Here is a 12,956-nt window from a genome sequence, read left to right as displayed (position 1 = left end):
AATTGAGGTAGTATGTACATGAATGTATAGTTAAAGTGACTATGCATATATGATAAACAGAGAGTAGCAGCAGTGTCAAAAGAGGGGTTGGGGGGGCACACAATGCAAATAGTCCGGGTAGCCATTTGATTACCTGTTCAGGAGTCTTATGGCTTGGGGGTAGAAGCTGTTCAGGAGCCTTTTGGTCCCAGACTTGGCGCTCCAGTACCACTTTCACCACCTGGTGTAGAGGTCCTGGATGGCAGGCAGCTTAGCCCCAGTGATGTACTGGGCCGTACGCACTACCCTCTGTTGTTCCTTGTGGTCAGAGGCTAAGCAATTGTCGTACCAGGCAGTGATGCAACCAGTCAGGATGCTCTCAATGTTGCAGCTGTAGAACCTTTTGATGATTTCAGGAGCCATGCCAAATCTTTTTAGTTTCCTGAGGGGGAATAGGCTTTGTCGTGCCCTCTTCACGACTGTCTTGGTGTGTCTGAACTGTCTTTGTATTGTCTCAACCAGCTTCACCTGGAATGATTTTCCAACAGTCTTGAAGGAGTTCCCACATACGCTAAGCACTTGTTCACTGCTTTTCCTTCACTCTGCGGTTCAGCCCTTACACAGCCTGGAGGTGTGTTGGGTCATTGTCCTGTTGAAAAACAAATGATTGTCCCACTAAGTGCAAACCAGATGGGATGGTGTATCGCTGCAGAATGCACCGTGAAGCATGGATGAGTGTGCGTTGAATCCTAAATAAATCACTGACAGTGTCACCAGCAAAGCACCCCCACACTATCATACCTTCTCCTCCATGCTTCACCACAGTGGGAACCACACATGCAGAGATCATCCGTTCACCTACTCTGCGTCTCAGAAAGACATGGCGGTTGGAACTAAAAATCTCAAATTTGAACTCATCAGACCAAAGGACAGATTTCCACCGGTCTAATGTCCATTGCTCGTGTTTCTTGGCTCAAGCAAGTCTCTTCTTCTTAATGGTGTCCTTTAGTCGTGGTTTCTTTGCAGTTAATCGACCATGAAGGCCTGATTCACGCAGTCTCCTGTGAACAGTTGATGTTGAGATGTGTCTGGTACTTGTAATTTCTGAGGCTGGTAACTCTTACAAACTTATCTCCTGCAGCAGAGGTAACTCTGGGTCTTCCTTTCCCGTGGCGGTCCTCATAAGAGCCAGTTTCATCATAGCGCTTGATGGTTTTTGAGACTGCACTTGAAAGAAACTTTCAACATTCTTAAAATGTTCCAGATTGACTGAACTTCATGGCTTAAAGTAATGATGGACTGTTATTTGTCTTTGTTTATTTGAGCTGTTCTTGCCATAATATGAACTTGGTATTTTACCAAATAGGGCTATCTTCTGTATACCACTCCTACCTTGTCACAACACAACTGATTAGCTCAAAACGCATTAAGGAAAGCAATTCCACAAATTAACTTGTAACAAGACCACCCCTGCTAATACAAAACTTAGTACATGAGGCTCACACTGAAACTCAGCAATGCATTCTTACTAAACCGCATTTTAAACAGCTGAATTCAAATGTTAAAAACAACTGTGGCCACAACAATAGGACTGTCCTCAGATACCTGTAATGACTGGCCAGGAGTTGAAATAAAAGAAAACAGAAAACGACTGTCTCCATAAAACAATCTTCTCTTGTGAGATGCTCTGTCACTATTATTTTACACATCTTTTGTTTGAATGTTCTTGCATTCATCTCTTTTATTGCCTTCAGTTTAAAAACAATCATTCTCCTTCATCCTATTGTTTTACTGTAAAATGTATCACAATTTAAAATGTGCTTTCAATAAAGTTTTATTTGATTGATTTGTACACAATTAGTGGCTTTGTGTGGTTCAGTCAAGTTTTGGCAAGAGGGGACCATATCAATCCATAACTTTCAGAATGATCAGTGTAGTTTCTCAGTTGACCAGAGGAGGGTAGTATGACTCTTCACATGGGAGGACTGCTCTATAAAGATGGGGAGAAGTGACTAAATCAAGCATTTATAGATGTTTCACAGAAGTTAGTACTTATTTTGAAAGCAGGAAACAATATTGGATTGCTAAAGCACAATAGAGGACTTAGGCGTTTACTTTTATTGTAAAACCAGTTGACATTACAAAAAACGATTGAGATTTTAAATAGTTGTCATGACGCGCCCTTTGCTAAGTGCTCCTCCCATTGGTCGCTCAGGCTACATCCCAAATGGCACCCTATTCCCTTTTTAGTGCACTACTTTTGACCAGGGCCCATATAGGAAATAGGGTGCCATTTGGGACAGACATTCTGGCTTCTAGAGGACCTGTGAGCAGAGGTTGGGTTCACATTGAAACCTGCCAAATAGATTATTTATTGTACCCCTGAGATAAGCCAGCCTTTCCTCAAACCATCAGAAAAATAAATACAATACACAAATATTGTAGACAGCATGTCAGTGTTTCCATTTCTGTGTATATTGTTTCCTTGACGTTTGCGGTGGAATCTGCTTGGGTTTAAAACCCCAGTCACACATACCCTAGAGGAGCTGTCTGTCTGACACTGGGCCTCGGCCTTGACTGGTTAGAGTTAAGTCCAGTTCCCGTATTCATAAAATGTCTCAGTGTATGAGGGCTGATCTAGGATCAGTTTCGCCTTTTAGATCCTAATGAATACAATTATAAATCGACAGTGGGTACCCAATCCTAGATCAGCACTGCTCTGTTCACAGCTTGAATCCAGAGTGTAGGGCCACCACTCCTCCTGTCAGGTTGTGGTAGCGGACAGAAAATAACCCTGCATCCTCAATCATTTGCTTGAATGTCTCCTGTAGAGGGAGAGAAGAGGAGAGAGAAACAGTTAGGTAAAAACATACAGCAAAACGTAAGTATACAAAACATACACAATATTCAATTGAATTATAAACAGCAACTGATGTAATTTAGTCGGGCAGTATTTGAAGAAGGTCATTTCAGGGAAATCTATTCAGCATAATTCTGGACACCAAAGGGCCAGACGGAATAGGTACAGAAGGATGATTGAATCATTCATTCTTACCTGGTCTGGGAACTTCCTGATGCTCTCCACCAGGTACTGATAGGACTTCCAGTCGCCAGCGATCACCTCCCCCAGCACTGGGATCATCTGGAAACTGTAGGCATCGTAGAGCCTGGCCAGCAGGGGGTTGGTGACTTTACTGAACTCCAGACACATGAACCTTCCCCCTGGCTTCAGCACCCGTACAGCCTCCTGTAGAGCCTGGGAATAAGACAGAGGAAAAACATTTTATTGGATCATTTTCGGTAACTATTGACCCGTAGAAGAGTATTCTATTTGGCTACATTATCAAGTTTGATTTCTGGTGTACAATGAAATCAAGATGAATTACAAAATGTTTATTTCCTTGCCTGCCAGGAGTACACTGAAATTAAGTGGATTGAGAAGGATTACCAGGTCTATGTGGGTGACATTACGGATGCCAAAAGCAATGGTGTACACATCAAACTGGTCATCATCGAAAGGCAGTTCCTCTGCATCTCCTACCACCCAGGACAGACCTGTGACACACACACAGGTGAGGAAAAACACAGGGTTATGTCACATCATATATCCCCAGTCAAGCCAACAGAAATCATGAGCACTTATTGAACGCAAAGTTCACATACATGTCTAATGAGGGTAATATGGGGTACTAAAGAAAGGTAGTAAATGGAGGCTAAAACTGTGTGCATATAAATAATATAGATAGTAGCTTGACTAATCAGTGGGTGAGGTGATACACCAGATAATATACAATTCAATAAAAATGTTCAATTAAATCTCCCTACCACTACTAATGCCCATGCTCTCTGCTTTCTGTTTGCCCACTTTTAGCATCTCCTTGTTGATGTCACAGACTACAGCCCTGGACTCTCTGGCCTCTGTCTCCATCTCTATTCCCTCCGTGGGGGTCGTGTAGCTGGTTGATATCTCCTGCCAGGAGGGGGTCTGGTTGGCCCGGGCAGTCCGCCGTGCAACACGCTCCTGCTGAGACCTCACATAGTCCAGGAATCTGAAGGAGATGTCACCTGGAGGTGCACAGTTGAAGTGATTTATTTGAAGTGGCAGAGAAAATTTGAGTTACAAGTGTGTAACCAGTGGGATGTGAACAAAACATGCGCTTACAAGTCTAAGGTAGGGCTGGCTCACCACGAGAGTTTAATTAAAAAATCATCTGTGCTACATAAGGACTACTTTTATGATCACTGAATAAGAAGCCTACCTGTTCCTCCAGCTACGTCCAGTAGGCATATGCCTGGCTGGGGGTTCATAACATGGAGTAGCATGTCCTTCCAGAGCCGGTGGACCCCCAGACTCATAGCATCATTCATCACATCATACTTCGGGGCCACGCTCTCAAACACCTTGTAAACTGGAGATACAGGTGAAGTTTTGAACACAGATGAATAGGGGAAACCTACTCCATAATTATACAAATCTCTGGGTTAACGTTTTGAAGGAACAGAGTCGATATCAGGGACTGGGAGTAAAGCCCATATTACGCATTGGGGCATGGACGGCTAACCGTGGCGAAAGAGTTGGGGGGGCATGTAGACTAACTTACCCACGCGGATCGTTGTAGGGCAAGGTTAACAATCGATTTTCAAGCGAGATAACATGAACTAAATTATAGAGGTAAAATGGTTTGCCTCTACAGACTTTGAGATACATTTGCAATGAACATACAATCCAAGGTCGGGCATTAAAATGGCCAACTGAACCAACATGTTTGGCGTATCAATTAATACATATCTGAGCAGCCTTAACGTAACTAACGTTACCTAACGTTAACTTTACCTCTCTCTGCCTTCTCTCCTTCGGACACAGTCTCGAAGCCGAAATGTGTACTTTTGTCCGCGGCACCATCGCTGAAACATCGACAAGCTGAAAGATTTGAAGGGCAACTCGAACTGACTATTCGACTAGACACACTGCTGTTGATAGTTCGAGAAGCATCACGAACTATTCTCCGAGCGAGCAACCTAATGGAAGCCGCCATGTTATTTTTCTTCTTCTGTGGGCTTTAGGCGGACTACAACCCAACAAGGTGTATTGCCGCCACCAACTGGACGGGTTGAAAAAACAAGGTAAAATAATATCCATACGTGACACGGAAAACGAACTTACTCAACACAAATACAAATCAGTGGTTGAAAACGTACCTAATTGTCATACTTGAGTAAAAGTAAAGATTCCTTAATAGAACATGACTAAAGGAAAAGTGAAAGTCACCCAGTAAAACACTTATTGAGTAAAAGTCAAAGTATTTGGTTTTAAATATACTTAAGTATCAAAGGTAAAAAATATAAATCATTTCAAATTGCTTATATTAAGCAAACCAGACGGCACAATTGTATTTTCTTTTTTAAATTTACGGATAGCCAGGGACACACTCCAACACAGACATAATTTACAAACGAAGCATTTGTTTTTCTTGAGTCCGCCAGATCAGAGGCAGTAGGGTAGACCAGGGATGGTCTCTTGATAAGTGCGTGAATTGGACCATTTTCCTGTCCTGGTAAGCATTCAAAATGTAACAAGTACTTTTGGGTGACAGGGAAAATGTAGGAGTAAAAATTACATTATTTTCTTTTGGAATGTACTGAATAAAAAGTAAAAAGTAAAGTACAGACACCCAAAAAAACGGCTTAAAACAACTAAAGTATTTTTACTTAAGCACTTTACACCACTGATAAAAAATAGTACCTTCAAATCCCCATATCTCCCTTCTCAGGCTCTAGGTCCTGAAAGGGTGGTACGGCTTGTGACAATATTCCATGCAACTCCTCCGCCAAGAGATCTTTCCTTTCAGTCCCAGGAACCGCTCCGCCGAATCCACACTGATATCTATTTTCCTGGACCTCCACCTTGGCAGTGCCAACAATCACCATAGCTATAAAGGCCACAAAGTCAACCTTGTTAAACATCTGGGTTCAGCTGGTGAAAGGCAACCCCTGCAGCTTTGATTTTTATTTAACTAGGCAAGTCAGTTAAGATCATTCTTATTTACAATGACAGCCTACACCAGCCAAACCCAGACGACGCTGGGCCAATTGTGCGCTGCCCTATGGGACTCCCAATCACGGCCGGATGTGATGCAGCCTGGATTCAAACCAGGTACTGCAGTGACGCGTCTTGCACTGGGATGCAGTGTCTTAGACCACTGCGCCACTCGGGAGCCCAGTGAAGGCCTATCCACCACCACGGACTCTTCAGGAGCACCATTCAAACCCTCAACCCTTTTAACAGCCGCTGCATATGAAATGCTCTGGAAAGCCCTGACTTTGGCCACCTCATTCTCTTTCATCCTCGTCGGGCATTCGAAAGACGTGGCTTCATGGTTCCCACCACAATTAAAACATGTCACATTTTCATCACTTTTAAAATACATGATATTATATTTTCCACAACTTGGACATCTCAACTTCTCCCTTCTGCAAACACTTGAAATGTGTCCGAAAGCTTTACACTGCATTGGTCTTGGGATAAATGCTCTGACTCTGTACTTTATATACCCCAACTGCACTTGAGTAGGGAGAGAGACTCTATATCAAAAACAAAAGAACAGAGACTTAACTACTTCATCATTCCCCACACGATTCATCCGACGTGCATCAATCACTCCAGGAATATTATTAATCTCTTCAACATCGACTTCCCACGGGATGCCAGATATTACCCCCTTGAGGGGTGCCCTGTTCCAAAGAGACACAAACCACACATCAAACTTCTGAAATCGGTGAGACGCAACACACGTTCCTTCTGGTCCTCAGAAGTTCAAAAAAATCTAAACATGTCCGCCTCTAGTGAACCTCACAGCCTTCACTTTACTCAATCAATCAATCAATAAAATGTATTTATATAGGCCTTTTTACATCAGCCGATGTCACAATGTGCTATACAGAAACCCAGCCTAAAACCCCAAACAGCAAGCAATGCAGAGGTAGAAGCACGGTGGCTAGGAAAAACTCAATTATTGGACCTACTGAAGAGATGAGTCTTCATTAAAGACTTGAAGATCGAGACCGAGTCTGCGTCTCTCACATGGATAGGCAGACCATTCCAGAAAAATTGAGCTCTATAGGAGAAAGCCCTGCCTCCAGCTGTTTGCTTAGAAATTCTAGGGACAAAAAGGAGGCCTGCGTCTTATGACCGTAGCGTACGTGTAGGTATGTACGGCAGGACCAAATCGGAAAGATAGATAGGAACAAGCCCATGTAATGCTTTGTAGGTTAGCAGTAAAACCTTGAAATCAGCCCTAGCCTTAACAGGAAGCCAGTGTAGAGAGGCTAGCACTGGAGTAATAGGATATTTTTTGGGGGTTCTAGTCAAGATTCTAGCAGCCGTGTTTAGCGCAAACTGAAGTTTATTTAGTTCTTTATCCGGGTAGCCGGAAAGTGGAGCATTGCAGTAGTCTAATCTAGAAGTGGCAAAAGCATGGATTCATTTTTCTGCGTCATTTTTGGACAGAAAGTTTCAGATTTTTGCAATGTTACATAGATGGAAAAAAGCTGTCCTTGAAACAGAGTTGACATGTTCGTCAAAAGAGAGATCAGGGTCCAGAGTAACGCCAAGGTCCTTCAGAGTTTTATTTGGGACGACTGTACAATCATCAAGATTAATTGTCAGACCCAACAGAAGATCTCTTTGTTTCTTGGGACATAGAACTAGCATCTCTGTTTTGTCCGAGTTTAAAAGTAAAACATTTGCCACCATCCACTTCCTTATGTCTGAAACACAGGCTTCCAGGGAGGGCCCATTTGGTGGCTTCACCATGTTTCATTGAAATGTACAGCTATGTATCGTCCGCATAGCAGGGAAAGTTATCATTATGTTTCCAAATGACATCACCAAGAGGTCAAATATATCGTGAAAACAATAGTGGTCCTAAAACGGAACCTTGAGGAACACCAAAATGTACAGTTGATTTGTCAGAGGACAAACCATTCACAGAGACAAACTGATATCTTTCTGACAGATAAGATCTAAACCAGGCCAGAACCTGTCCGTGTATACCAATTTGGGTTTCCAATCTCTCCAGAAGAATGTGGTGATCGATGGTATCAAAAGCAGCACTAGGAGCATGAGGACAGATGCAGAGCAATGATCTGACGCCATTAAAAGGTAATTTACCACCTTCACGAGTGCAGTCTCAGTGCTGTGATGGGGTCTAAAACCAGACTGAATCGTTTCGTATACATTGTTAGTCTTCAGGAAGGCAGTGAGTTGCTGCGCAACAGCTTTTTCAATTTTTTTTGAGAAGAATAGGAGATTTGATATAGGCTGATATTTTTATATATTTTCTGGGTCAATGTTTGACTTTTTCAAGAGAGGCTTTATTACTGCCTCTTTTAGTGAGTTTGGTACACATCGGGTGGATAGGGAGCCGTTTATTATGTTCAACATAGGATGGCGAAACACAGGAAACAGCTCTTTCAGTAGTTTAGTTGGAATAGGGTCCAGTATGCAGCTTGAAGGTTTAAAGGCCATGACTATTTTCATCAATGTGTCAAGAAATATAGTATTAAAAAACTTGAGTATCTCCTTTGATCCTAGGTCCTGGCAGTGTTGTGCAGACTCAGGACAACTGAGCATTGGAGAAATACCCAGATTTAAAGAGGAGTCCGTAATTTGCTTTTTAATGATCATGATCTTTTCATCAAAGAAATTCATGAATTTATCACTGCTGAAGTGAAAGCCATCCTCTCTTGGGGAATGCTGCTTTTTAGTTAGCTTTGCGACAGTATCAAAAATAAATATATTCTCCTCAATTAAGTTGTAAAAATAGGATGATCGAGCAGCAGGGAGGGCTCTTTGATACTGCACGGTACTTTCTTTACAAGCTAATCGGAAGACTTCCAGTTTGGTGTAGCGCCATTTCTGTTCCAATTTTCTGGAAGCTTGCTTCAGAGCTCGGATATTTTCTGTATACCAGGGAGCTAGTTTCTTATGACAAATGTTTTTTGTTTTTAGGGGTGCGACTGCATCTAGGGTATTACGCAAGGTTAAATTGAGTTCCTCAGCTAGGTGGTTAACCGATTGTTGTACTCTGACGTCCTTGGGTAGGTGGAGGGAGTCTGGAAGGGCATCTAGGAATCTTTGAGTTGTCCAAGAATTTATAGCACAGCTTTTGATGATCCTTGGTTGGGGTCTGAGCAGATTATTTGTTGCGATTGCAAACGTAATAAAATGGTGGTCCGATAGTCCAGGATTATGAGGAAAAACATTAAGATCCACAATATTTATTCCACAGGACAAAACTAGGTCCAGAGCATGACTGTGGCAGTGAGTAGGTCTGGAGACATGTTGGACAAAACCCACTGAGTTGATGATGGCTCTGAAAGCCTTTTGGAGTGGGTCTGTGAACTTTTTCATGTGAATATTAAAGTCACCAAAAATATGAATATTATCTGCCATAACTACAAGGTCCGATAGGAATTCAGGGAACTCATTGAGGAACGCTGTATACGGCCCAGGAGGCCTGTAAACAGTAGCTATAAAAAGTCATTGAGTAGGTTGCATAGACTTCATGATTAGAAGCTCAAAAGATGAAAACCCAGTAATTAAATTTTTTGTAAATTGAAATTTGGGATCGTAAATGTTAGCAACACCTCCGCCTTTGCGGGATGCGCTGGGGATATGGTCTCTAGTGTAACCAGGAGGAGAGGTCTCATTTAACACAGTAAATTCATCAGGCTTAAGCCATGTTTCAGTCAGGCCAATCACATCATAATTATGATCCGTGATTAGTTCATTGACTATAACTGCCTTGGAAGTGAGGGATCTAACATTAAGTAGCCCTATTTTGAGATGTGAGATATCACAATCTCTTTCAATAATGACAGGAATGAAGGAGGTCTTTATTTACCCAGCACTCTCTCCACCAGTTTGGATATCTCAAATGTATTCTTCAAGATTGGGAATCCGATCAGCTGCTCCTCCTCAACAAACCATACTCCTACAAGATACATTCTCAGCACTGTACACTACTTTGCCACATTTTCCATTCTTTTGGACAATATTCCAATCAGCGCCCGCTTCCGCCATCTTTCAGGCCGCCATGGTGAATCTCATGCCGCTTTAAAAGCAACTGGGAACTCGGAAATGTCCGACTTCATTGCGTTCAAGACAACTGGGAACTCAAATGTGTTTTGAATGGTCATCCGACCCAAGTTGGAAACTGGCATATTTTTTAAAAGTACCACGTGACAACTGGGAACTGAAAAAACGAGGTCAAACCATGACTTTGGTGATCTTCAGGTCGGAAAGTCGAAGCTCTAGAAAGTTGCCAGAGTTTCCGAGTTGGATGACCGTTCAAAATGTTTTTGGTTAGTTCAAGTTGTGTACTTGTGGGACATGGATAAAAAGAGGTACTTCATGTGTACGACTTCTCTAAACTGTTTGTGACTATAATGTTTATCCACTGTACTAGTACTTTTACTTCAGTACTACTACAGTATAATAGTATACTTTTCTCTATGTGTATAAACAACAATTCCCTTTTCCATCTCTACTGTTAGATATTATTCTATTTTCTCACCTCAAAATCAATCAAAGTTTATTTGTCACATGCACAGGATACAACAGGTGTGAACAGTACAGTGAAATGCTTACTTGCAAGCTTGATTCTCATTTGAGTTAAATACGTCAAATTTTGTCTCACTCATTTTGATGCAATTTCAGCACGATTATATATACAGTAGGTTAGTGTTCAACACCAATGTTTGTTTTATGTTTTATGTTTGATAAATGCTCCATTTTCACAAAACTGAAAATAAACAGACCTGTAAACACATTGCGCACTCGCACGCACGCACGCACGCACGCACGCACGCACGCACGCACGCACGCACGCACGCACGCACGCACACACACACACACACACACACACACACACACACACACACACACACACACACACACACACACACACACACACACATACTCTAGCCTATTTGTGGTTTTATCCTACTCCAGTTTCTGACTTCTTCTACCTCTTTATCTTTTAGTGCAGAAAGTGGCAGTTTTCCTGCCTGTTCATCGATTGGGACCAAACCTTTTCTCTTTTCTATGGTAACCAGACACCCGGATCCATTGTCTCTATTGTTGTGTTAATTAAAGGCTAGGTCTCATGTTCGGAGGGGGAAGCTGGCACCAGTCTGTTCTCATGGCCTCTGCTACAGGGAATGTGATAGAAGGAACAGGGGACAGGGCCATGGCCATCTCATAGGGACCCAGTGGATGGTGGAAACACACTGGCTATGTGGTGAGAGAAGGGAGAAAAAGTCCTCCTACGTCTCTGTGTCACATATACAGCGAGAGAGAGGGGTAAGTTAGAGTCACAGGACTAGTGTTACAGCCTAACAATAGCTAGGCAGCACCAGTGGACCAGGGGAGTGAAAAGAGCAGTCAGGGTTGATGCAAGGTGAGGTGTCATGTAGTCTGTGTGTGTGTGTGGTAGCAAAAGACTATGTTTCTCTGTCTCTCTCTATCTCCTTCCCTTCTTCACAGAGCAAGTCTCTCTCATTATCTCTGTCTCCATGCTATTATTAGTTATTAGTAGAGTGTGCTGCTGTCTTCATTCTTCCATTCTTCTAAGCCTACAGTTGTAAACTGGTATGGAGCAGAAATGCATGCCACCAGTAGAGGGGGCAAGATGACAGTATTTCAAAGTAATAAACATTCAGGTCAACTCTTCACCACAGTTTTTTTTTACATGTTAACAGACACTTATCCAGCAATTAGGGTTAAGTGCCTTGCTCAAGGGCACATCGGCAGATTTTTCACCTTGTTGGCTCAGGAATTCGAGCCCGCAACCTTTCAGTTACTGGCACAACGTTCTAACTGCTAGGCTACCTGTCGCATGGGTGAGGCTCCACAATGGTAACATATCCTGACCCATGGTCATGTTGAACATCATAGTTCCCTTCAAAAAATGTAATGATCTGCCTCACTTTAAGTTAATTATCTGTTCTAAATATGTGTCCTGTCGGATTCAAACTAGATATGCAGTGACAGTGTAAGTCTTGCTTCAAAATAAAACAAATTCTGTGTGCAATTTTATTTGACAAATTACAAGTCCTGTTGAGTTAAGTTATCTAGAGCCTTTTGCCCTCTTCACTAGTCCAGTTGAAGAAAAAAATACACATACCTACACAAATGTTTTAGATTATAATATATCCGTTCATGTTTTTACTTTTTATGCGGTTCCAATTGAATCTCTGACCTCATACTCTTCCAAATCTGCAGGTTGCATGACTGACAATGGGTCAAACATGGCACCCCCAATCCCATACCTGGGTTCACATAGGATTTAAAATATTTTAAATACTTTGAGCGTTTGCCCTAGCCTGCCTGGTGTGCCAGGGGTGCTGCATTTGCTTGGTTTTCACTTTTGGGACTTCTCTATTGTTGCAATGCAATAGGCTAGCTCAATCAAGTTTAGCAAAATTATTTGAAATGATTTAGAGTAGTATTTGAGGTCTGCTCCGAATACCCACCACTCTGTCTTTATGCATCTACAGAGAGATAGCAAGAGAGAGTCTGGCAGTCATTTCAGACATACGATAAGGATTCTGCTGCTTTGGAGAAAAACAGGGCTTGAATTACCCTCCGTGCAGTCTTTTCAAGCACTGACTGAAGTGGCCCAAAAGGACTATGGATGCTTAGTGGAGGCACTGTGGATGGTTAGTTTAAGTTGTATAGTTGTGGGACATGGATAAAAATAGGTACTTCATGTGTACTACTTCTCCCCCAAAAATTGTGACTATAATGTTTATCCACTGTACTAGTACTTTTACTTCAGTACTACTACAGTATAATAGTATACTTTTCTCTATGTGTATAAACAACAATTCCCTTTTCCATCTCTACTGTTAGATATTATTCTATTTTCTCACCTCAAAATCAATCAACGTTTATGTGTCACATGCACAGGATA

The 12,956-nt window shown here is 42.1% G+C and overlaps 1 protein-coding gene across 1 annotated transcript; it reads right to left on the bottom strand.

The window, feature by feature from the left end:
- Positions 1–1,795: 1,795 nt before the first annotated feature.
- coq5 (coenzyme Q5, methyltransferase) lies at positions 1,796–5,047 on the bottom strand. Its single transcript, XM_071402459.1, has 7 exons — positions 4,814–5,047; positions 4,239–4,388; positions 3,805–4,044; positions 3,428–3,534; positions 3,035–3,235; positions 2,677–2,804; positions 1,796–1,969 (listed from the first exon to the last, which is right to left on the bottom strand). Exons 1-6 carry the CDS (start codon positions 5,013–5,015, stop codon positions 2,703–2,705), a joined length of 1,002 nt encoding a protein of 333 aa, XP_071258560.1. The 5' UTR covers positions 5,016–5,047; the 3' UTR covers positions 1,796–1,969; positions 2,677–2,702.
- Between the last annotated feature and the right edge of the window lie 7,909 nt (positions 5,048–12,956).

The sequence above is a fragment of the Salvelinus alpinus genome, chromosome 5, assembly GCF_045679555.1.
Source record: "Salvelinus alpinus chromosome 5, SLU_Salpinus.1, whole genome shotgun sequence".
NCBI classification, from domain to species: Eukaryota; Metazoa; Chordata; class Actinopteri; order Salmoniformes; family Salmonidae; genus Salvelinus; species Salvelinus alpinus.
The sequence above is the reverse complement of the archived record's forward strand: the minus strand, read 5'-3'. Positions and strand labels throughout refer to the sequence as shown.